The sequence below is a fragment of the Aquarana catesbeiana genome, linkage group LG05 (assembly GCF_042186555.1).
Source record: "Aquarana catesbeiana isolate 2022-GZ linkage group LG05, ASM4218655v1, whole genome shotgun sequence".
Classification (NCBI taxonomy): Eukaryota; Metazoa; Chordata; class Amphibia; order Anura; family Ranidae; genus Aquarana; species Aquarana catesbeiana.
Genome location: NC_133328.1, coordinates 165,209,852 through 165,235,354, shown reverse-complemented (window position 1 = coordinate 165,235,354; position 25,503 = coordinate 165,209,852). Strand labels below are relative to the sequence as shown.

Sequence of the window (25,503 nt, the reverse complement as noted above, 5' to 3'; positions counted from 1 at the left end):
GGTACTACAAACTGACACCCACAAAGGATGTCGGGACTTGTAGTTCATTCATACACAGAGCCCCGCACGGCTGCGCTGATTTAAAAAACTGACAGCTAGTATGGGAACCTTCGCCCCGTACTGCTGTCACAGGGAGTGCGGGGATCAGGCAGCGGCTGCAGCATTGGGAACATGTTACGTGTTCCCAAAGGTGAAGTATTCCTTTAACCAAAATTTTGTTCTATAAAGGGTCAGTCCTAAGTCAGGCCTTGAAATGTATCTCAGACTAACATACTGCTGCAGGTTTCAGGCACCAAACTGTTTTATACATTACATGGTGCGGTCTTATTTAGCAGAAAGTCCTCCCAGCTTGTATTCACCTGCTGGGAAGTCGTTTTGTATTATTCTCTGACAGCATTACTACAGATCAGTACAGAAAATAAAATAAAAGGGCACGTAAGTTTACACACTTTGTTTGCTGTAAACCTTCAGTATGTTGACTTTGTAGTTCACGGTGATGTTGGATTCTGCTCCAACCACAGACATAATCTGTACACAGTTTGTGTTAGTCCTGTGGTTGTGTGGGTTTTCTTCCATGGCCCAAAAAAAGACAATGGTATGTTAAAGCGAAGTTCCACCCAAAAATGGAACTTCCGCTTTAAGTGATGGTGACCCCCTGACATGCCACATTTGGCATGTCATTTTTTTTTTTTTTTTTTGGAGGGGGAGCGGATACCCAGTTTTTATGGGCACCCAGCTCCCACTTCCTCCCCAGGCTCTGCGGAGCCGGAAGGAAATTCACCTCTCCCCCCTCCCTACCTGCAATCTTCTGGGACACGTCACATGTCCCAGAAGATTGCCCGACCATTCACAGCGCGGCTCGCGCATGCTGTGAAGCCACAACCGGGCACCCACAGTTAGAATGTCGGCGCCTCGGGGAGGAGGGAGAGAGAAGCAGGGCTTCATGAGCCTTCATCGCTGGACTGTGGGACAGGTGAGTGTCTGATTATTAAAAGTCAGCAGCTGCACTTTTTTGTAGCTGCTGACTTTTATATGGGTGGAACTCTGCTTTAACTGGCTTCCACCTGAAACTCCCCTTGAAATATTTTTGGTATAAAGCTTTAATTGTGAAAAGGTTGATGCCTTATAATAAATTTTTGTTTTGTTTTGTTTTGTTTTCTTCAGCCCCAAGCTACCAACCCTATACTAAATGCAATACAGGAGGAGGTATGTGTTTTTAAAAAATGTGCAATATATGTCATTTTTTCTGGTCTATTGAGGAACACAGGAAGTCTTTCTCCTTCCGGTTATACTGTCGCCTATAGGATGATTGAACACTGGCAAGAAAAAAACTGTAGGCCAGCCCAAGAGAACTCCTCTTACTACCAGCATGTCTTTTTTTTTGCAAGTGTCCGAGGATGATGGATGTCTTTTATGCAGCTCTGCTTTGTAAAAAAAAAAGCCTATTTTTTTTTTTTTTTTTTAGCGCTTTTTTCCTTCTTCATTCAAGATTCTTCTCTTCTTAGCTGGTAGAGCTGACCTCTCCAATTGCAGTTATCTAGAGTGACCATCCACAGCCTGGCTTTTGAAATGCCATGCCATGTACAGACCCCACTGAACTGGACGATGCAGGGAGAGTCTACAAGTCAGTTTTGGTTCCACATAGGTCACTTTCCGGACTTTGGTTTGGAAAAGGTTAACAGTGGGCCGCTTTACAGGTCCAGGGCCATTGAAATTGCCTTAATGCCGGCCCTGTCTCTGAAGACTCGCTTTGTGAGTGGGCCAGTCGGGCTAAGCGATGGGAGCTACCTCAAGTAGCTGGGCACCTTTCTTTAAAATATCTTGTTTTGTGTCAGTTTTCATTGTGGAAGGGTCAGCACAGTGGGACTGAGTTCTGACATCATCTGCTGGAAAGAGAGTCAGGAGCCAGCTTTCAGCAGTAAGGTGCTTGGAGCTGCTCTTGGAGTTTGGAACCTGATCTCCTTGTTTTGGGCCTGTTGGCATTGTTGTGTTGCCCACCGTTCAGTTGTATTGCTTGTTTACTTCTCAGGATTAAGACTTAAAGGTGTCTTTGCCCTGTACTCTGATTAAAACATAAGAATTTTTGACTAGCCTGAAAAAAAACCTTTTCTTGGAGTGCAGTACAGGCCACCCTCCCTTCTGGCCTGAAAATTTCTTCTGATTACTTGCCCATCGGTGACCGATATGGCAGGTGGAGGGGATGGAGAGAAGTGGACACGCCCGCTGTCCTCCCCTTCTTGCTGTGACCCAGAAAGCGAGATGTGATTTCCCTTCCGGGTCACTTATCTAGCATAGCTGGGAAGGGATGTGTTGCAATGCGATTAATGGAAAAAAAAAAGATCTATCTATCTATCTATCTATCTATCTATCTATCTATCTATCTATCTATCTATCTATCTATCTATCTATCTATCTATCTATCTATCTATCTATATATATATATATATATATATATATATACACATACATACATACATACACATATATATATATATATTCTCATATATGTGTGTGTGTGTGTGTATATATATATATATATATATATATATATATATATATATATATATATATAGATAGATATATCTTTTTTTTTTTTTTTTTTTTTTTGTATGCAAAAAAATTACAGACAAGCACATACAATCCCAACAAAAAAAATTATTTTTTGAGGACCCCCACATATATACGCACATAGAGACATAAACACACGATTTGGAGCGGCTATACGTGAAAAAAAACATAAATTGCGATATAAATGTTACATATCGCCACGCACACCGGAGTGACAGCAATGATTCTAGCACAAGACCTCCTGTGTAACACTAAATTGATAGGGGTTTTTTGAAGTGTTGCCTATAGAAATATAGGGTTCTGATGTTTGTCACCATTTCACGGTCGCACACAAACTTAAAGTTTGACATGATGTCTATCTATTTACTCTGTGCAACCTCCTCTTTCATATTTTATCAAAAAATGTGGGTAGTTTATTGCATTTGTTTGCCCTACAATTCATTTTAGTGTGTGTTGTTTTTTTTTCTTTTACTGACATTTTGCGGTAAAATCTCGTGACATAAAAAATACCAACATTTTATTCTCTAGGGTGTCTGTTTTCAGAAAATATATACTGTTTGGGGTTTTGTGTAGTCTTCAGGCCTAACATTATTATTTTTTAAACGTGTGCAGAAAATGCAAACACGGCTCTGGCAGCGAAAAGGTAATGGATGAGAAAGAAATTACAATTTTTGTACTCGCTGTAAAATCTTTTTTTTTTTTTTTTTTCCTTTTAGTCTGTTGAGGGACACAGGTCCCCCCTCCCCTCTATGTTTATGATCATGCTGTTACTGCTTTTCTACTGAATGAAAGCATGCTGGTAGTAGGTTTTTTCTTTGTCTGCCAACATCCCATCCTTCTGTAGGCAGACATATGCCTTGAAGATGAAAGACCTCATGTGTTAGCACTCCTTTCAAGCAGTAGTAAACTTCACCAAAAATGCAAGTGTTGCACTTTGTGTTTTTTGGGGGGGCTAATAGGAAAGTTTGACAGTTCTGTTCATGTAGTGCGACTTTGATGCAACTTTACACCATCTGGCACTCGAGTCGCATCAAAGTAGTTCAGGAACGTTTGTGCTAGCATTAAATGTTAGGGTTAATGGCTAGGGTTCAAGTTTTATGTTAGGGTTAAGGGTTAGGATTATATGTTAGGGCTAGGGTTAGCAGAAATTGTCATGGTTAGCGGTAATAGGGTTAATATGCTAACCCTAACTAAAACCCTAACTGTATTTCTTAGCCCTACGTCTGGCCCTTAACCCTAAGTCTGTTCCTTAGCCCTTAACCCTAACCATACCATGCAACTTTGGACACAAAGGTTCTGGCACTATTTTGATGCTACTTGTGTGCCAGAGAGTGTAAAGTTGCATCTACATGAACATAACTGCCATACTTTACTATTACAACCCCCCCCCCCCCAAAACGCAAAAGGCATTAAACACATCAAAAACACAGAACACACCTGAAAAATGCATCAACCGCAACCTGCATAGGTGTGGACCTAGCCTTAAAAGGGGGATGGAGCAGGTTTAAGCATAGTTAGAAATAGTTGTTCCTTCCATATTTTAGCTACAGTGGGGTTTTTCAAACCTTTAGTTATTCTTGTACGTCGCACACATCTGCTTCACTGCATAACCAAAAACTTCTCTTTATTTCTGGTTCAGCCTCAGGCTGACCATACATGGTTGAATTCCGAACAAATTGTCTTTTCAAAATCAGAAATTTTGTGCGTTTTGTGATCCGATGGTGCCACCATTGATTTTTGAATTTCGACCAGTCAAGCCTTCAATTTCACCTCCTTTTGCTACAGAAAAGAATTTTCGTGTTTGGGTATCTTCTTTTCCTTCCGGGACTTTACTTTTCTTGCACTCGTGCATTCCTTTTTCAATTCTATTTCTCACACGATTCTCCCATCATTGATTAGAAAATCGTTTGTTTTTCAAAAAACTTCCAACATGTTCGATCACCCATTCGATAGCCGCACACAAATCGGCCGTTGCTGTGTCCCACTAATAGGTGCGAAATTCAAACGAAAATTCTATGAAAAGGTTTTCGAAAGAAAATTTGTTCGGAATTCGAACTTTGTATGACCTGCCTTACAGGTACATTGGGGAACCTCCTTACTGAGTTTACAAAAGTGGTGATGCTGATTTATTTTTTCATTCTGCAGACATAGGAATCTGCAAATCTAAACCAGGAAATAAGGACATCGCTTGCTTTTTGCAATACAACCTTTGTGTAGGTAAAACCCATTCCAGGGCTTGGGTAGATAGGTGCATTCATCTTGTGTTTGCCTCTAAGTTCCTCCACGTGTGGATTTGACCTGTAATTGACCTCATCCTAAGCTGCTTCCAGCTACTTTTTTATGATTGACTTGTATGTGGAGAAAAGCAGTTCTGACATAAATCATAGCCTGTGTGCACAGGCACTATACCTGTGTTTATCTGTTTGCTTTGAGTTCCACTTTAAAGTTGATGGTTTTCTATCCCACTGCTGATTATGCAGTGATAAATATGTGAATTTAACAATGAAAATGATTCAGTGGGGGGAGATTTACTAAAACTGGAGCATGCAGAATCTGGTGCAACTGTGCATAGTAACTAATCGGCTTCTAACTTCAGTTTGGGGAAAAAAAACAGGAAGCTGATTGGCTACTATGCACAGCTACACCAGATTCTGCATGCACCAGCTTTAGTAAATCTGCCCCCAGTGTCTCTTTATTGTCTTTTTAAAACATTGTGATAAATTTTTTGTTGCCCAGATTGCTCACTTTCAGAAAGAAATGGATGAATTAAAAGCACGGACAGCAAAGGCCTGTTTCATTGTAGGGACTGCTGAGGAGATGAGACGATTGAAGACAGAGTGCAATGATCTTGATTCCTTTGTGCGGGATATCAAAGCAACCACAGAGGTAAGTACAGTAGTAGTGTTGTGCTGTATTGTTGGGGCAAATCCTATTAACCATGTAGCCAGTAATCTGTCTATGGGCAGCAAATATAGTGTGGTGACATATAGCCCTATGACACAGGCAGGAACACAAGGAAAAGTCTGAAAGAGTTTTGTTACTCATTTCATTTGTCAATGGTAATCAAATATAAACTCTTCCCAAATCGCATATATAAAGCTGGACAACATTTCCAGCTCTTAATGGTTTTATTTGCCTTGCTTTTATGCTCTTGGCCAGCTTTGTTCTCTCACTTTCCCCAAGCAGCATTCCTATGAGATAAGGTGCTAAACGGGGTGTGAGTACTTATTAACCATTTGCACAGTGCTATACACACTTCTAGTAATCTTTTCAGAATTTAAACCAAATTGCATTGGGGTGTATGGTATAATGTGCTAATTTGTATGGAGTGCTGCGTGGTGGGATGTGCTCTTCTGCACTACGCTGTGTGTAACATTCTAGATTGCCCCATTCTTTACACTGTGATGTCTATATTCTGTATACTCCACCTCTACTCAGAAAGCTGTGCTCTAAACAATAAAATGCATCTTGCTAGTCCATCACAGTAATGTCTGAAATAAACCCATTTAATGACTAAGCATACTTTCTAATACACTTGCTATACACGTGTATGAAGACCGTAGAATGTGTTTATTGTATGTGGCTTGTGTTTTTTTAGGAACGGTCTTTACAGATGTCTCTTTTTTTTTTTTTTTTTTTTGTTTTTTTTTGTTTTAGTCTCTACATAATGATAATGGGTGTCTACAAACCACCCTGCGCGATGCATTTACAACTGTGCAGGATGCAAAAGAACTGAATGAAAAAAAAAAGAATCCAGTATACTGCCGGCTTTTGCAGCAGAGACCTCTGGACCCTAAGAGTGAGGCACAGATGCAGGTAATACTGGGGACCGGTGCTTCTCTACAGTAAACAAAATGTAACTGAACAATGATGTCTTTCACCAGTCTGCTCTTCTTCTGACCCAATCTCTTGCTTTACTTATACAGGAAATTCGCAGACTCAATCAGTATGTGGAATATGCTATTCAGGATGTCAATAATGTCCTTGATTATCGGTGGGATCAATATTTGTACAATAAGAAAAAACTGAGGTGGGTATTTTTAAACTACTTAAGGACCGGAAGATTTTCTTCCTTAATGACCAGGCCATTTTTTGCGATATGGCACTGCGTTCACTTTAACTGACAATTGCACGGTCATGCGACAATGTACCCAAACTAAATTTATGTTCTTTTTTTCCCACACAAATAGAGCTTTCTTTTGGTGGTATTTGATCACCTCTGCGGTTTTTATTTTTTTGCGCTATAAACAAAAAAGTAGTGACAATTTTGAAAACCCCCCCCAATATTTAATAATAATATATATAATAATAATAATATCCAAAAAAAAAAACCTAATGTCTTCATTAGTTTAGGCCAATATGTATTCTTCTACATCTTTTTGGTAAAAAAAAATCGCGATAAGCATATATTGATTGGTTTGTGCAAAAGTTATAAAGTCTACAAAATGGAGGATAGATTTATGGCATTTGTAATATTTATTTGTTTACTAGTAATGGCGGCTATCAGTGATTTTTAGCAGGACTGCGACATTGCGGCGGATAGATCGGACACCTAACTCACATTTTTTGGGAACCAGTGACATTACAGTAATCGGTGCTAAAGATATGCACTGTTATTGTACTAATGACACTCTCAGGGAAGGGGCTAACACCTATGGGGGACTGTGTGACTTGGGAAATACACAGATGCGTCTTCCTGCATAGCAGAAAGACGCATCTGTGTGATCTCCCCTGTCAGAACGGAGATTTGTCTCGTTTACACAGGCAAATCTCCATTCTTTCAGTGCGGGGAATGATCGCGGGTGGCCAGTGCACATAGAGTCCGCCCTACCCGCTGATTGGCTCCCCCGCTGGCAGGGGGCGCACACACAAATCGCTGTGTACGAGCCGACATACAATGACTGTGATTTGCGGGAACCGTCCAGATTGCCACAGTACAACTGCGGCGCTTGGTCCTTAAGAGGTTAAGATGCATCTTTACCACTTGTCTACAGAGGCATTTTTTATTTTTTTGTAAATAGATACCAAACATGTTAAGTCTTAAAATTGCATGCGACTATGGAATGGCTCAAAACTACTGTGCCCAAAATTGTCCATAGGCAATACTTTAAAAGCCTTTGCAGGTTATAAGTTTAGAATTAATCATAAGATACAAGCCAAGAATTAGTGCTCTTGCTCTGCAGTTTATGGCAATAGCTCACACATTTGTGGAAAAATGTCCTTTTATATACATGTATGTGCACTTGCATTTGTGTGTTTGTTCTGGGTGATAGGGGTGAACACACGAGTTGTCTCCTAAAGCTGGCCAACATGTTCAACAAGTAACAGCCTAATTTCGTTATGGGCAGGCTGGTTGTAGAGAAGTTGATCAACTTCTCTACAACCAGCCTGTTAGATTTTTGCTGCTCACCACCAGCTGTAACTGACAGTGCTGATTAGTGTATTTTGTTAGCGGATGGTTTCCCCACTATCCACATGGAGTGTGGATGGGGGAATTGAGACATTTTGTTTCGTTCAACCAGTGGGATGAACTAAAAAAAAAAAAATGACTTGCCTATGGGCTGCTTTTATGTGTGGCTTGATCCTGTTAATATAATGTGTTTACCTGAAGTTGTCTTTAATACCACTGTTATTCATGTGTTTACACCTGTTTTGATTTTTTTTTTTTTTGTGCTAGAAACATTTTCAGGTTAGAATAAATATGTAGGACATTTATGCACTTTTTTTGCTTTCTACAGGGGCTTTGCTGTTCCGCAGCGAGAGACGCTTTTTAACACGCTGGCTAGTCATCAGGAAATCATCAGCCAGCAGAGGCAACTATTAAACCAGCTGGTAGCCCAATTACAGGAGCTCCGCCTTTACAACCAGACCTCTCAGTTGACTATACAGATAGACACATCCAATGGTCAAAGGTATGGTAATTACCATATATGTTTACACAAACCAGCGTGCTGAGCAACAAGTAGCCTGGCTCATAGATGAATGAAGGAGCTTTGGAACCCTTGGAAACATATCTTCTAAAATGTGGTCAAATTTTTATTACAGTTACAATAATTGACAAACACAAATTCTTTATTAAATGCAGAATTCAAACTTAATCTGTGCCTTTGAAACTTATCTGATCCTATTGCATTTAGAGACCCTGTTTCCAGACTGCTTTTTTTATTTACCTTTTTCAACAGCAGTCTCCTCATAGGATTATATATGCATTTAACTTATATTAGGCATTCTATTTACTTGTAAAACCCTCCCTTGTCTCTACACAACATTTAAATGTTAATGAGACTTCTGCTGGGCACCAGCATATTGGATGTGATGTCAGCAGCCCCAGCAGACTTGGAGCTGTCACTCAGATATTCACTCTAGTATTCCCCTACACTCCTCCCCTGACCACTACATTAAAGGTTGTGGGGGGGGGGGTGTTAGCCAGCACAAACAATAAGTAGACACTCTCAGAAATTACATGGGAGCTATGCTAGGGTAATGGCCTTTCCTGAAGCAGTCAATTTTGCTAGAAATTTCAGAGTTACTTTGATCAGCCATAATAATCTGATTACTGACAAGTTAAGAGAATAACATTTATTATCTGGTTACAATGGCATCTGAAAGTTGGTGGGATATATAAGGCAGCAAGTAAACATGTTGTCCCTGAAACTGATGTGTTGAAAACAGAAAAAATGGGCATCACAATTTGTGTGTGGGGCTGCATTACCACCTACTGGTCAGCGTGCCCGTGCTGATCCATGTTTACACGCAAAAGCCCTGACAATGAGCATGTGAGCATCAGAACTGGACCAAAGAGCAATGGAGGAAGGTGGCCTGGTCTGATGACTCAGGTTGTCTTGTGCATCATGCGGATGGCTGAATGTATGCGCATTGCTTACCTGGGGAAAAGATGGCACCAGATTGCAGTATGGGAAGAAAGCAAGCCAGCGGAGGCAGTGTGATATTTTGAGCAATTTTCTGCTGGCAAACCTTTGTTTCTGCCATTCATGTGGCTGTTTCTTTGGCACAAACCACCTACCTAAACATTTTTGCTGACAAAGTACACCTCTTCATGGAAATGGTATTTCCTGATACCAGTGGCCTCTTTTAGCAGAATAACGTACCTTGCCACACTGCAAAAATGGTTTAGGAAAGGCTTGAGGACCACAAGAACAAGTTTGAGGTGTTAACTTGGCCTCCAATATCTCATGATCTTAATACAATCAAGCATCTGTGGGATGTGCTGAGAAAACAAGTCTGAAATATTAAAACCCACCTCGCAACTTACAGGACTTAAAGGATCCGCTACTGATGGCTTGGTCCCAGATACCACAGCGTACCTTTTAGAGGTCAAGTGGCGTCCATGCCTCAGTGGGTCAGGGCTGTTTTGGCGGCAAAAGGAGGGGACCTACTTGATATTAGGTGGCGGTCATAAAGTTATGGCTGATCGGTGTACATTGCAAGTCAATGAAAAAACATATTTATGGAATGGAGGAGTGGCATAAGTAAGCATTTAAAATACTTGATTTTTCTGTGCCTTTTTAGTTGGTGACTTCCTTTTAAAAAGTGGTAGAACCTCATTCTGGTAGCTGCAGACCAGACCTGCACAGGGGTTAGGAGGAATTTTAGATTCTCTTTACAGTTCATTGATATTTCTTGGCTACTTTGTAGGCACAACTACGGAATCTTTTGTTTTGAGGTCATGACTTTGTCTTGATCTTTTCCAGAATACGAATTTTGTGTTGTTTGGTCTAAGCCCAGGTTCACACTCGTGCGATCTCAGACATCGCATGTGATTGGCACCCGCACCGCAGGTGCCAATCACATGCAATGTCTGTGCAGTGCGAGTTCAGCCATACAGTTGTATGGCTGAACTCGCATTGGATTTGCAGCAAAAACAGGTGCAGGGAATTTTTTTTTTCCCGCACTGGAATCGGATTGCATGTGTGTTATCATTCCTGTCTGAATCCACAGTTTGCACTGCGATCTGGGGCTGTCATTAACATTATATTGACACCTGCAGCGGTTCGCAAGAGGGAAGTGTGAACTGCCTGCGGGAGACATGCGGGAACCTAAGCGCAGGGTCCTTTCACATGGGCAGACTCTGCCAGTGGATCTGTCCGCTGATCCCCCGCTTGTGCAGGTGCAGGTCCTTGTGCAGTGTTGACACGGACAGAGCCCGCTCTCCTCTATGGGTGGTCAGATTTAAACGGACCGCCTGTCGATTCACATCTGACTGTCAACTGATCCACCAGATGGATGAGGAACGGGTCCCCCATCTGTCTGTCTGTCTGTCTGTTTTTAGCGAATCGGTTCAGATGTCGGCGGATGTAAACAGACACATGTCAGTTTACATCCGCTGCTCCATAGAGGGCAATGGATGGCCTGTTTGGGTCCGCCTAAAGAAACTCACAGGTGGACCAGATCGGTCCGCCGGTGTGAAAGAGTTCTAAGCAGTACCCTTAAAGATTTGTCTTCAATTCCTCCTGAAAAATAGCAGTCTGTTTACTAATATGTGGCAGTACCTAGGCACTCCTGTGCTTTGAGCCTTATATCTGTATATCTGCAGTGTGAGATCTAAGGCACTGTGCTTCTGCTAGTCTCAGAGATTTGCTCTAAGATTTGATGATGTTACTTTTGTGCTGCTCACTGATCTTCTTTCTTGAGGCTCTGACATGAGAATACAGATCCTTCCCTCTAGCAAGATAGCCACCTCCACACTAGGATGCACTCTTAAAACCAAGGCATTGTAAAACACCAATGGGGGATAGAGCAGGTGCAGGGAGACCACAGGCAATACCGGGGACTAGACCTTTGCCCCCCGCCTGCCTTTTTGTGGGCACAGCTTTCACAGTTCAGTTCTGCTTTAACATGTCCTATGATATTTATTTTTGTTTGTAGACACCACTGAAATTTTTTTGCGCATGATTTGTATTAAATCACATTTATATATATATATATATATATATCTATTCTTAGACAATTTGAAGAAGAGCTAAAAAACCTGCAAATTGCAATGTCGAAAACTGCTTTGGAGACAAAGCCCCAGCCCTCACCTAAAAAGCAGCGTAAGTACCAAACTTCACTACATTTTATGTGTTTTTTAACTTACTTTTCACTGTGAAACAAGGCATCAATAAGCATATGTGCTCCCAACAGAAATCCTGACACTCAGAAAAAATTGACTCTTCCAGTTTGTTTTATTCTCCCCTGCAGTACATTGGTTGAATAGTATTTAAGGTGTCTGGGAAGAAAACACTGAACCTGTGCTAGTTTGCAGGCTCGTATTTGTATAAAGACAACATAGGCTGTGGCTTAAATTGTCAAAATGTTCTCATGGTGTTAGAATCCTTGTTCTCTTATTTGTACAGTACAGGACACAGGCTGAATATGTTCAGGTGATTGGACACTGGCAAAGCCTTTGAGGACACGCCCCTGGGGCGCCATCCCCCCCCCTCCCCTTTCCATAACACTTCCCTATTCCTTGAGTCCTCAGGTTTTTGCTAGTGTCCTAAAGTGATGGACCTCTACTCCCTTATGGAAAAATCACTCTTGGCTAACTAGTTTTATTATTTTACTTTGAATCTTTAGTCCATCCTTTTAGAACAAGGCTTGGCCCACATAGGTTACCAAGCCCTCCCCAAAGCCCTCTTCACAATGAAGGAGCGCCCTCACTCCTAAGAGTGGAGGGACATCTGTCGCAGTTTGCATCTCTCTGGACCACAGACAACCCAGACCTGTGGGTGCAATCGGTGGTTTCCAAAGGTTACTGCTTCACCACCTTCTTCTTTCAAATCAAAGATTATACAAGGACAGTCATATTTGTACAAGGCTCTGAACCACCTCTTGTCCCAGGGGGTCATTGTACCAGTACCACAACAAAACATGTTCAAGTGATTCTACTTAAACCTGTTCACGGTAAAGTCCAACAGAGGCATCTGTCCTATCCTGTACTTAAAATTCTCAACAAATTCTTTAACTCTCCAAAATCTTGTATGGAATCAGCAAGTTCAGTAATTGCCTGTCAGAGATATAGGGAACACATGGCATCAGTGGACACGTAGAATGCCTATCTGCATGTTTCCATTATCCACCACATCAGTGTTTTCTATGCTTTGCAGTGGCAGATGACCATTTTCAATTTGGCGCACTGCCTTTCATCCAATCTTCCACTCCCAGAGTCAGGACTATGGCTGGTGGCTGGGTGATCAACTTAAAAAAAAAAAAATCTGCTCTTTAGCCATCCACAAACCTAGAGTATCTGAGTCTTACTCTAGATGCGTCTGAGGCAAAAGTCTTTCTTTTACAAAAAGTTTTCTCTCTAAGGGCCCATTCACACATAAACGGACAGCTGGCACACGGTAAAACCACATTGGTTTACTGCCCGGCAGCTGCCTGTTCCAGTTGCTGTGGACTGGTAGTAGGAATTGGTGTAGTGCAAGATTCGGTGCATCACACAGGTCCCTTTTTTTCTTTCTTTTCTTTTTTTTTTTTTTTAATGAACTTTATTTATCGCATATCACTGCAGCACAGCTTCAGGGTGCATTTTAGTGTGAATAGAACACAAAGAAAACAATTGTTTTCTGTATGTCCTAGCAGTAACTGCCGTTTTCCTGTGCGAAAAAACTCTGGTCACCGACCTAGTGTGAAATGGCCCGAAGAGCTCATTTTCAACAACTGAGATCCAAAAGAAATGCCATAGTGAAATTTGCCATTAAAGTTCTAGGCCTAATGGCGTCCTCTTTCGAGACAGTACCCTTTGCCCGATTCCATTCAAGAACTTTCCAACTAAACATTCTATCAGCATGGAAAAAGCAGGCACTTTCCGTGGATATACCCATTCTGCTATCCACCAAATAGTGGCAAATCACCACATCAATCCTTCCTCCCCTACAATTGAAAGGTTCTAACAGATGCAAGTTTGTTAGGCTGAAGAGGATTCTTCTAGTAGTCAGGAGGAGGTCAAACACCCCATCAACATTTTAGAGCTCAGGTGCAGTCAGACAATGCCATCACAGTGGCCTATATCTACCATCAAGGGTTCACAAGGACCCTGGCAGCCTTGAAGAAAGCAAACCAGATTCTAACACGGGCAAAAACTCACTGACCAGCTAATCTGCAAACCATATCCCAGGAGTGGACAGTTAGCAGGTAGCTTCTCAGCCGCCACGCCTGGACCAAGGGGAATGGCCTCTTCATCCAGATCTGTTCAATCTGATATGCAAAAAAACAAGGGACTCCAGATACAACCGCAAGCTATCTCTGTTTGTATCCAGAACCAGGGATCCTCTAGCTTTGGCTTCAGATTCCCTAGTAATCCCCTGGTCTCAGTTCAGTCTAGTTTATGCTTTCCTTCCACTAAGCATTCTACCTCGCCTGCTCCACAAAATAGAGCGAGTATGAAAGACAATGATTCTTCTGATGCCAAACTGGCCCAGAAGAACCTGGTACACAGACATACTTAGACTTCTTGCAAAAGAGCACTGCCCTCTTCCCCAACAGACTGGATCTGCTATTTGAGGACCCTCTGTTACACCCTGCTTCACAGTCTCTGGCTTTAACAGGCAAACAGCCAATTCAATAGAACTGGAAAGGTGTTTATTGCTCTCTGTCCCTACTGTGGAAGTTTTCCACTATTTCTGTCCTGGTGAAATAATAGGTAGTAATTAGACATCTCTCCTAAATTTGGAGACTAATAGCATAAAAAAATCTCTAGTTCTAACCTTTTCCAGCTTATTAAAAAAAAAAAAAAAAAAAAAGAAATGCTTTTATTGTTGTTGATTCCACTCTTGAAGAGCTTCTTACCAATTCCTGTCCCAGTGACAAAGGCAAGTTAAGTGAAATGTTCCTGGCAATAATAGAAACCTGACTGTAGTTCTAATTCTTCCTGTTTTTATCCAAAATTATTTTATATATATTTTTCATGGTGTTGGTTGAATTGCCATAATATTAAAGAGGAAGTAAACGCCACTACTGAATTTTACCTATAGGTAAGCCTAAAATAAGGCTTGCCTATAGGTAGTGTAAATATCTCCTAAACATGCACTGTTTAGGAGATATTTACTGTACATGCAGCCAGTGAAATCACTGATGCATACACTCTGAAGGAACGGCTGCCTGTGCCATTTCTTCAGAGCCCTGTGCCGTGACCGGTGGCTCCCGCGTGCATGTGCAGGAGTCACGCAATCGAGACTGCAACCACTCACAGCGCCGGAGACTGTGAACCCCGAAGAAACACCGGGGAAGATGTCAACTGTCTCAGCGGTGTGCGGACGCTGCTGGAGGGCTTCATTCTAAGGTAAGTATTTCATAATGAGCTAATATGCGATGCATACTAGCTCATTATGCCTTTGTCTTACAGGGATTTTTTTTTTGGTGGAGGGGAGAGGTCCAAGAGTTTACAACCTCTTTAATAATAAATATGTAAATTAAAATTGGAATCAAAATCATCCCTGCAAAGAAAATTATTAATAATGCCACCATTCTTCTATTTTATTGATAAAAAATGCAGTACTTTGTTGCACAGTTCTTCAGCAAACTAAATACTATTTCCTGATTCCGAGTCTACATATACTTTAAGGGAAACTTGCTAAGCACATAGGCTGCCTTTTATCTTGTTTTACAATTTTAGTGGTTTGACTTCAGTACTTTATATTTATTGCATGAATTTTGTGTTTTCTTGCAGCCAAGATATCAAAATTAAAGCTGAACCAGCTGAGAAATTTTCTGGCCAACAGGAAACCGCCAGTGGTTAGATCACTTGCTCCAGGTAACAACTTACTTTTGCTTTTTGGCACAGGAAGGTTTGTGACCACCAAAGAGAAAACATTGCATTGTGCTCAGAAGCTCTTCTATAACATCAGTAAATGGTTACAGATCTCTATATGTCAGTACAGCATGTGTAGAAAAACATCCCAGGCCACTTAATTTTTCTTTCTGGGATTAGCCATTCATAGTGTTTTGTCTATTCTGCAGACTTCTCAAAGATACTAAGTTTGGTCCATGGCCACCTTAAGGTATGACAGGCTTGCAGGTCAGATAGGGTTATGGGCCTTTCCCTCCAAGTTAGCTGCTTTCAAACATCTTGTCTACAGTATTGAAATTGAAAGATTGTTCCCTCTTCCAATAGGAATTAAAGATAGATCAGAAGAAGCATACTGGAAAATCTTTAACCAGCCTCACCAAACTACCTGTAGACTGTGTGTACCAGACTCGTGAGCAGTGTTTCATATGAAAGAGTGTACTATAAACATCAGCAATTTTATTTGTTTCCCAAAATTTTTTTTTTTATTTTTATTTTTTTTTTAATGCTTGGAAATGTCTGATGATTTTTTGGTATCTGACAGAGGCAGCATTATAATCCAAGGGCATTAATCCATGCAATTTGCGGCACAACTTTTGACTTTCATATCTTACCCCAGCCTGCGACCTTTTTATAGTAGAATGGCTTGTATATCTTTGAAGAGTGGCATCTGTGAGCTTGTCAAGCAAGATGTCCCTGGGCCTGCTGCATGGTAGTGAGTGGGCGTTCCCATAGCGCAATGTGTTTTTTATTATCAATGTTCAGTGATCTTCTTACCTTCTCTGTTTCCTTGAAGAAGAGTGTCTGGAAACATGTTGGAATATTAGAATACTATACTCAAGTTGTTGCTATGATCACTTATTTAAACATTTGTCTGTCATTTTAAATGTGTTAAAATATGTGGCAATAAAAAAAAAATATTTTTATGAATTAACAGTCTGGATACATGCAAAATCCCAATATATTTTCTTTTTACATTTATAAATAATTGGTCTTGTGTTTTATAATTTTAGCCAACCTTTGTCGGTCATCATTCCTGGCCGCGAGTTACTATGAAGACTTGGATGATGTAAGCTCAACATCTTCTCTATCTGAGGCAGCAGATAATGAAGAGATGCAGGCACCTCCACAACACGAGGCATTTAAACAAGAGACTCCACCACCAGAGCTATCTGCTGTCCGAACTGTGCGCCACGCCCCAGTGACACGTACCGCATCTATGCAGCCAGGCTTTGGAACACCATCGCTTCCATTTGGAAAATCTCAGTCTCAAATTGGTCCAATTACAAGCACCCGTGAGTCAAAAATAGTCATCCAATTTCTTAAATCCTTAATGAGCAAAATAGTTTAATATTTATTAGGTGGTCATAATCTTCTCATGCTTATTCATGCCACTTCTAATGTACTGTATATAAGGGGATGCTGGTGCATTGTACTGTTTTTGGAAATCCTACTATTAGGGTTGGTTTACACCACAAAAACACGCTCCAGATCAGTTCTGGATGCGTTTCTGCATACACATTTTTGATGCGTTCCAGTGCATTTTTGTTGCATTTCTGGATGCATTCCAGATGCTTTATTCCTGGGTTTTTTTTTTTTTTACTGTACTGACGTCCGGTCCTTTTTTGATGTGTTCCAGTGCGTTTTTATGCGTTTTACCACATTCCTGTACAGTCCAGTGTAGGAAAAGGGCAGCATGTTCTACTTTTGTTTTCTGAAATGTCCTGGAATTGAGCACACTGGTGTGAACTACGCCATTGGAAACTATGTGTGTTTTTGAAGAAAAAAAATGCACTGCACTGCATGTGGTGTGAACTGGTCTTAAAAGCATAGCATGTAATTTGGCCAAAAGTTTTTTTTTTTTCTCAGCCATATTAACAGTATTCAGGTGGTCATCTTGAGCCTTATGTATAGTAAAGCAAAATAAAAAAGTTGCCCCTAGAAACTGGTGAGTTTTCAGCTGTTTCTTATCTATTGTATGTATGAAATTATAGTAAATGAGTAAAGGTCAAAATAAGACAGCAGCTGAACACTATAACCCAGGTTTCTTTAATTGTACATCACGGGACACAGAGCCATAGTAATTACTATACGGGTTATAGTCCACCTTCAGGTGCTGGCCACTGGCACACCCTAACCAGGAAGTTGCCTCTCTATATAACCCCTCCCATACCAGGAGTATCTCAGTTGTTTCGCCAGTGTCTAAGGTGTTGGTCACGAGTAAAGATGTGCTGTGCTAAGCTCCACTGGAGCAATCCTTGCTGGGGCTAGCTATGCAGCTGGATCCATTCAAAGGGTCTTTTAGGCCTAATTAAATGGTACCCGGGCCTCGTGTCTGAAGAAATGAGGATTTGTCTGTAAGCGCTTCTCTTTCTCTTCTCTCTCCTCGCCATTTTTTTCCCCTCACATGATGATCCTGTAGGATCAGAGGCCTGCGCTTGCGCGGGAAAGCTCTTTTTTTTTTTAAACAGAAAAACAAAGGCGGGGACCGAAGGCGATGGAGGGGGCGGAGCTTAGCACAGCGTTGGCGTTCTCCTAGGTCCAGCATGGGAATGTGTTTTTTAAAACACCATTATTACTGCTGCAGGCTGAGGGAGGGACACGAGCGTAGAGGGGCATGAAAGAGGTTTGGTGACACATTTACTATTGCATCAGGCTGAGCATTAATAGCAGCGGCAGGGCTGGACTATTGCTCAAGCAATGGATGCAATTTCTTCTGGTGGTACCTCTGCTTTGTGCATCAGGCTACGGTCAGAAGGGGGGTTGAAACCCCCCCCCCAAAAAAGAGCTAAAAGGGTCTCGTTCAAGCTCTGGAAAGCCTACTCTACAAATGGCATCCTCCCCAGAGCATCGGGGCCATGAAATGTTTGCAACTGTTTTCAACACTGCAGTCCCTGTTCGTTTTACTAAAGATCTCTTTTTCCTCAGCCATGGTAGTAAAAAAAAAAAGTTTAGCAACTTTAATCGCATCCCAGTGTGGTCAAGATGCGACAGGTTCTCTTCCATTTTCCTAGGACCCTCAAACTGAGGAACTAGGGGCAGGAAAAGACGGCTTACCTCGGGGGACCGTGGTGAGGCTGATGACTCTTCTGAGGTGTCAAATGCAGGAGAGTCAGCTTTCACAATCTGTAAGATTGATGGTACAATTTCTTGCTGAATGATCCGCTCCACATTTATGTACCCTTAACTGAGTGTTTGGGTTCGCTACAGCCTCCTCAAGCTGTGCATGCTTTTTCCTGTCCATTCTTTTTTGGAAAAGTTTATTTGTATCTGGAGGATCACCCAGATAAGCATTATTTTCTAAAAAGTTTCCACACTTTATCCTATGGTAGAGAAAATTCACTAAGTAGGGTATATCGGCAATTGACGATACTATATCCTTTGTGAATAAGTTTGACTTGTCCGGCAGACAATACTCAAATACTTAGAGATCCAACGGTTGAAAGGTTGGAATTCCTATTTTAAAAAACAAAAAAAAAAAAAAACACTTTTTTTCTGGCAGATTGAATGTCTCAGCCTGCGCTGGCAGTAATTGGTTAGTCGTTGAGAGACCAGTTTAAACAGGTGTTCAAGGTTATCCTGCTCAGCAGGCCCAGGAGGCAGCTTTTTGTTTGCAATAGTTGCTATGACAGATTCTAACCTTAGGCCTTGCGCCCTTCGCTAAGCGTCACGCAAGAAGCTCCTGGCTAGTTTTCCTTTTTGCGGTGAAACAGCTATCTGGGGATATTTTGGATAATATATCCAAAGAATTCTAGTGAAAAAGTACCCCTTTTGCCATTTAAGTGAATAAATGTATTTTCGTTTCAAAGCTCCTACTTCTGTGCCAGGGGCATCAGCCTCCAGGCAGTACGACGGCTTCCGCCGTCAGTTTCAAAAGTTAATCTTCAGGGTTAACACCAGGGTCAAAAGAAGTCTTGGGGGAGGAAGCCTACAAGATACTGAAGCCTCCTTATGAGATGGTACCCCCGCTTGCTCAATAGGGAGAATTCTTCTGCAGTTCTCAGGGATCTGGCAGAAGGAGTGTCAAGACGAATGGGGGACTTCCTCAATAGCTCCAAGGTACAAACTGGAGTTCCAAGAGTTTTCCGTCTCATCCTTTTCTCAGATCAAACGTTCCTAAGGATCCAGAGAAAAAGTCTTTCTCTCAAGCACTGAACCATCTTTTGGCAAAAAGTGTCCATGGTGGCCCCCATGTAAGCAGAGGTTGGGGTTTAGTTAAATCCAAATGAACATTCTGGATCTCAAAGATCTAAATTCAGTTCCTGAATATAACCACTCTTTTTTTTGCATGAAGTCAATCCAATCCGTTCTCTCCATCCTACAAGGAGGAGAACTTCTGGCGTCAATCAACGTCAAAGATGCATATCTGCATATGTCTAGTTCCTCGCTCACTAGTAATATCTACTTTTCAAAGTGGAAAACCTTCATTTTCAGTGTGTAGCTCTGCTTTCCGATCTAGCTACTGCACCTCGAGTACAAAGGTTCTGGCTCCTCTTCTAGCCAGATTGAGGGCCCAAGGTATAACGATTATGGTTTAACTAGTCGATCTGTTCTTGATAGACCAGTCTGTAGCCCGCTTAGACCAAAGTATGGTCAGCACATTCGACTACCTGGAATATCTAGGTCGGATTCCCAACCTGGGAGAAATCTTCTTTAAAACCATGAAGAAGGCTAAAATACTTGGGTCTGATCATAGGTAGACCCAGAAAAGGGTAAAGGTAAGCGCCATAAAGGAACTGATTTAGGTGATCGAAGCAAGATGAATTTCTCCTATTCCACTTTGCAGGAGGTTGTTGGGAAAGATGGTGGCTTCATTCGAGGTCCTTCCTTATGCTCAGTTTCATCAAGACTGCTGCAAAACAGTATCCTATCGTCTTGAAACAAAAGGTTCAAGCTCTACATTCCCAATGTGTCTGACTCCAAAGCCTACGGCCACATCACACTGATAGCGCCCAATCTCGTCTGATTTTTGAGGCTAAGCAGGGTTGAGCCTGGTTGGTACCCGGATGAAAGATCTCCTGGAAATACCAGGTGCTGTAGGATGGGTGCTCTGGAGCCTCCGTTTATGGTTAATATTCAAAAATCTGCAAAGGGGAAAATCCTTCCTTCAGTTACCTGGGAAATAGTAACAACATATGCCAATCTTTTTTTGTTTAGGTTGGGGATCAGTCCTGAAAGAGGCAACTGTCCAAGAGAAGTGGCCCAGATCAGAAATGGCCTTGCCCATTAACATTTTAGAAATTCAGGCAGAGCACTTGGTCCTGAGGGCCTGAACGTTCATGTAGTGATCGGGTATATTAATGTATATTGGGTGTATAGATAATGATTAATAAGTAAGTATTATTATAATGATGATGATGTAAGTACTCTTCCGCAGCAACCCAATTCTTCCAGAGAGATGCACTTTATTGACTTCCAACACAGAACAAAGTCCAAAGTCCACAGATGACAAAGAAATCCGACAGAGGAAATATAATTCAGAAACCCATCTCCTAGGCCTGTGCGTTCCCAGCCATGCACAGACAAGCCCCACTCATACACATACAAGCCTCACTTACTTACAAAACCTATAGACTGAATGCCGTGTTATATTCACCAGGCATTGAATGGCTGAGCAATTTGATTGGCCTTTCAATTTAGCTTTAGTCTTTCAAACAGACAACAACCCCCAGCCGTGAACAGTTGCAGTTATAAACCGCCCCAATTTGCACTCCCGCATATCAACATCAACAAGTCCTCTTTAGATATATGTAATTAGATTAGATTAACATACCACCTGAATACCCTTTGAAATGTTCAAATAGACTTGCATATGATTAACACATCAAAGAGTCTTCAGCTTGTTCCCTTGCTATGTTAAAATTCAGTTGGACAAATCAACCATTCGGTCAACATTGACTGCATGTGTACATACACACAACAATGTCCCACATAAATCGGTGAACATATTACAACATATACCCCCACTTGGGTCGGTTCTAACTACTAGAACTGACCCATAAATCAAACAACAAAAAATATCAGTACGATTTAAGGTACTGGATGCTTTACAATGGCTCATATAAAATATGAAGTTGAAACTGGTTACATCTCTCTTCGCCAGCCTCTAAAATATCCCCATGAAACAGTTATTAGATAATATAACTTTTAGACCATGACTAGAAAAGGATTTGGTAAACGTCAGTAGCCCATATAGCTGTTAGGCCTTATTATATCACATCAAGATCTTGAATATTGCGCAAAGACGAGCTGATGACACAGTCCATTCTTCGGTCTGACTTTCTCACATCTCTCACCATCTCACTGAACGTAAACTTGGTATGCTCTGGGAACTCCAATCCACATGTCCAGGATTCTCTCATCTCCAGGCTCAAGCTTTTCATTTTTAAAGATGCTTTTACGCAAACACTCTACTTTCATCTTTATAGTAAGAAGAACCATCAATGTACCAGCACTCACTTTCAAGGTCAAAAGGTTTGGATATGGCAGTAAAAACTGTGCTTTAAACTATTTTCTTGCACTTGACATTCATGAGTCCATCTTGCAAGCATTTTACAATTCACATCTGCTTCTTTCCATTTCCTCAATTTGAACAAAGATGACCGGGTTGTGTACCTGTCAAGTACCAGAATTTGTTGATTGCCAGCCACAATTTGCTTTTGTAATTTGCTGTAGGCCGACCCCTCATTGCATCCAATAGAGCAGTTACTTGGATCATTCAGTCCATAATTACACTTGAATGGTACACCAACATATACATATACCCCCACACGATGGTTCAGATAGAGTCATCAGTGTTTATCAGATCTTCTATCCAGACAAAGCGGCAGTGGAAATTCTTGCCAGTATCTTCACCATGAAAGGTAGAAAGGTCTTTTCCATCCATATATGTCATAGCCTTTAGCATATTATAAACAACTGAATCAACAAAGTTTCAAATCATGACTAGAGTGATGAATTTCACTCACCCCTCTTATAAATTTATGAAAACCACCCAACATACTATAATTTATGCTATGCCAAGCCATTGTGCAGCATCTCACCTTAGATGTCAAATATATTGATCAATACGCATTATGTAATATGTACAGATGTTATGAAAATTATTTTAGGTTAAAATGCCTCTCTTTGGTTTTAAGATAAAGTTCAAGAAATAAAACAAACAAAAATAAAAAATGAAAAGCAAAATATATCAGGAAAAGGGAGAAAAATTAAAAAAATTAGGGCGTTGAAGAAAAAAGAAAAAAAGGTCCATTGCTTGATGAATTTCGAGAGAGTCCATGAATGCTTTATAATTCCATGTATAGTGATATATTGTCTATTCAGCATTTCTCCCATAATTCTCCACCACTATTCAATTTCAGACTTCTGCTATTCACATGCAAGCATCTTCAGACATCCCTGAAAAACAAAACTCTCCAACAAAACTAATTAGCAAGGTCCTTAAACATTGAAGTTAAAACAAAGCATTATTTACACGTTTACAGTTTGGAGCTAATTCACCCCCACTGCTAGAGAAGTGTCATCTGCATTCAAAAACAGATCTGGAGAATATACATCTTGTACATTCATGACACCCTGTACCCCCTTCAACTGCTGTAATAATGTATCACGTTCCTCTCTCATCTTGTCATACTCAATTTTCAGCTGGTCATATTTATGTTTTAACTGAGAGAACGGTATCCAAGTCTTGGACCTTTTCTTATTATTATTTTGGTCAGCTCTGTTTTTCATATTAATATCACCTATGTTTGACCCGGAGTGTCCTCTCTGAGTGTTATCATAGGATAATATCTTCTGATCTTTATGTTCAGTATTTGTCCTAAACAATGTGGCTAAATCAATTTTGACAGCCTGCTCATTTGACTTTCTCCATAAATGGTCTGCTCTCAACAATATGTCTTTTAAATCATGAGGATTTGGGGTAACTAATAAAATATTTTGTTTGATATCTTCATGCAACGCATCTAGAAACATACTCATATGTATCAAGCCACCACGCTCAAATGCAAGATTATTACCGACCAATAATTCCATAATAGTTGCTATCCTGTGTGACAATTCATAGGGGGATTCATTTTGCATTTGTTGGATCTTTCCATGAATAGTAACATCAGAACGTACACCATACAAAACACATAATAATTCCAGTAATATGTCCCTTGTCCTCAGAGGCTGAATACAGATTTGTTTAATTCTCATCCAAAGACCACTTCCTACAGAATGTTGCAAAACTCTTTCTAAGTCAGATGGGTTGAGATTGTACATATCTCTGACTTGCTGCACGTCACAAAACCATTTTAAAAATCTGTTTAAATCATGGTATGGAACCATTCCTATTTCTTTAAGAATTGCGTCTAATAATTTTGATTCCAAAGGCTTCATTACAAGCTGAACTTCACCTGTATTATTATTATTGTTATAAACTGTGGTAGTCACAGTGGGGGCAGCTGGTAATGCATTATCAGATTTAATATGAGGTTCTGTTTGCTGCAGATTGCTGAATCCAAGATTTGATGCATATCTGCATTCCTGAGATCTCTTCTCTAATTCCATAATTCTTAATTTTAATCTCTCATTTTCCTCTGATAATTCATCACAACGTTTAGATTTCTCAATTAAAGCTTCCCCAATCGTAACCGCATGCAATTTTAAATTTACTGTCTCAGTGTCTGATTGGTTTTGTAACCTCTCACAAACATTGTTGCTATTATCAACTGCCTTCTGTAACTGGGTAATTTCCTCAACCTTATAATTCAAAGAACTTTCCATTGTTAAACAGCAAGATAACAAGCCCTGTATAATACAACCTTTTCTTTTACTTTCTGAAATTTTGCTATCAAAAACATTTTTCTCTAAAAATTCCTTCATCATCGTCCATGTCTGCTTACATTTTTCTGGAATTTCATAAGGACCGCCATGGCGCTTAATACATTTTAATACCCATCTGTTAACTTTATCAGAACTGACACTAGCTTCACACTGAGTAAGCATTTTGACTATATTACTAATAATTAAAAAAAAGGAAATATTTTACTCACCGCATTAGTTACTCCTTCAGATTCCAGTTCAGGTCTTCTGGTACACGACACAGTCCTTTTTTTGTTGTTTCCAGTCTCCAGAGAATAATTCTGGGGTTCCCAACTTGTTTAAATTTGTAGATCAGACTCTCTTATGTCACAACCAGACATTCCAGACATTAGAGTCACAGCACAGCTCTTGGTTCTTCATCAGACTTCTGTCCACCTCACAGGATTGTTGTCACCACCGACTTCTGTTACTAAGTCCGAAAATGCTCTTCTGGTCACAGTCACGGCACCAGTGTAGTGATCGGGTATATTAATGTATATTGGGTGTATAGATAATGATTAATAAGTAAGTATTATTATAATGATGATGATGTAAGTACTCTTCCGCAGCAACCCAATTCTTCCAGAGAGATGCACTTTATTGACTTCCAACACAGAACAAAGTCCAAAGTCCACAGATGACAAAGAAATCCGACAGAGGAAATATAATTCAGAAACCCATCTCCTAGGCCTGTGCGTTCCCAGCCATGCACAGACAAGCCCCACTCATACACATACAAGCCTCACTTACTTACAAAACCTATAGACTGAATGCCGTGTTATATTCACCAGGCATTGAATGGCTGAGCAATTTGATTGGCCTTTCAATTTAGCTTTAGTCTTTCAAACAGACAACAACCCCCAGCCGTGAACAGTTGCAGTTATAAACCGCCCCAATTTGCACTCCCGCATATCAACATCAACAAGTCCTCTTTAGATATATGTAATTAGATTAGATTAACATACCACCTGAATACCCTTTGAAATGTTCAAATAGACTTGCATATGATTAACACATCAAAGAGTCTTCAGCTTGTTCCCTTGCTATGTTAAAATTCAGTTGGACAAATCAACCATTCGGTCAACATTGACTGCATGTGTACATACACACAACAATGTCCCACATAAATCGGTGAACATATTACAACAGTTCAGTTTACGGTATTGTTCTGCTGGGATTCAATCCGTCAGTGCCACAGCAATGGCCTATATTAATCACCAAAGGGGCACAAGAAGTTGTGCGGCCCAGAGAAAGATGAATCATATCCTATCTTGGGCAAAAAACAATTAACTTTGCCT

General features: G+C 40.7%; 1 protein-coding gene and 1 pseudogene across 2 annotated transcripts in view; both read left to right on the top strand.

Annotated features, from left to right (window-relative positions):
- The window catches only part of NUP214 (nucleoporin 214), a 179,739-nt gene that overhangs the window by 69,628 nt on the left and 84,608 nt on the right, over positions 1 to 25,503 (top strand). For both annotated transcript variants that reach the window (XM_073630314.1, XM_073630313.1), the window contains exons 15-22: positions 1,165 to 1,206; positions 5,305 to 5,454; positions 6,226 to 6,384; positions 6,495 to 6,598; positions 8,307 to 8,480; positions 11,533 to 11,621; positions 15,239 to 15,322; positions 16,369 to 16,650. In XM_073630314.1, coding sequence (XP_073486415.1) covers positions 1,165 to 1,206; positions 5,305 to 5,454; positions 6,226 to 6,384; positions 6,495 to 6,598; positions 8,307 to 8,480; positions 11,533 to 11,621; positions 15,239 to 15,322; positions 16,369 to 16,650 — 1,084 coding nt within the window. The remainder of the gene's footprint in view (positions 1 to 1,164; positions 1,207 to 5,304; positions 5,455 to 6,225; positions 6,385 to 6,494; positions 6,599 to 8,306; positions 8,481 to 11,532; positions 11,622 to 15,238; positions 15,323 to 16,368; positions 16,651 to 25,503) is intronic.
- Positions 20,280 to 20,398, top strand: LOC141146360 (5S ribosomal RNA; annotated as a pseudogene).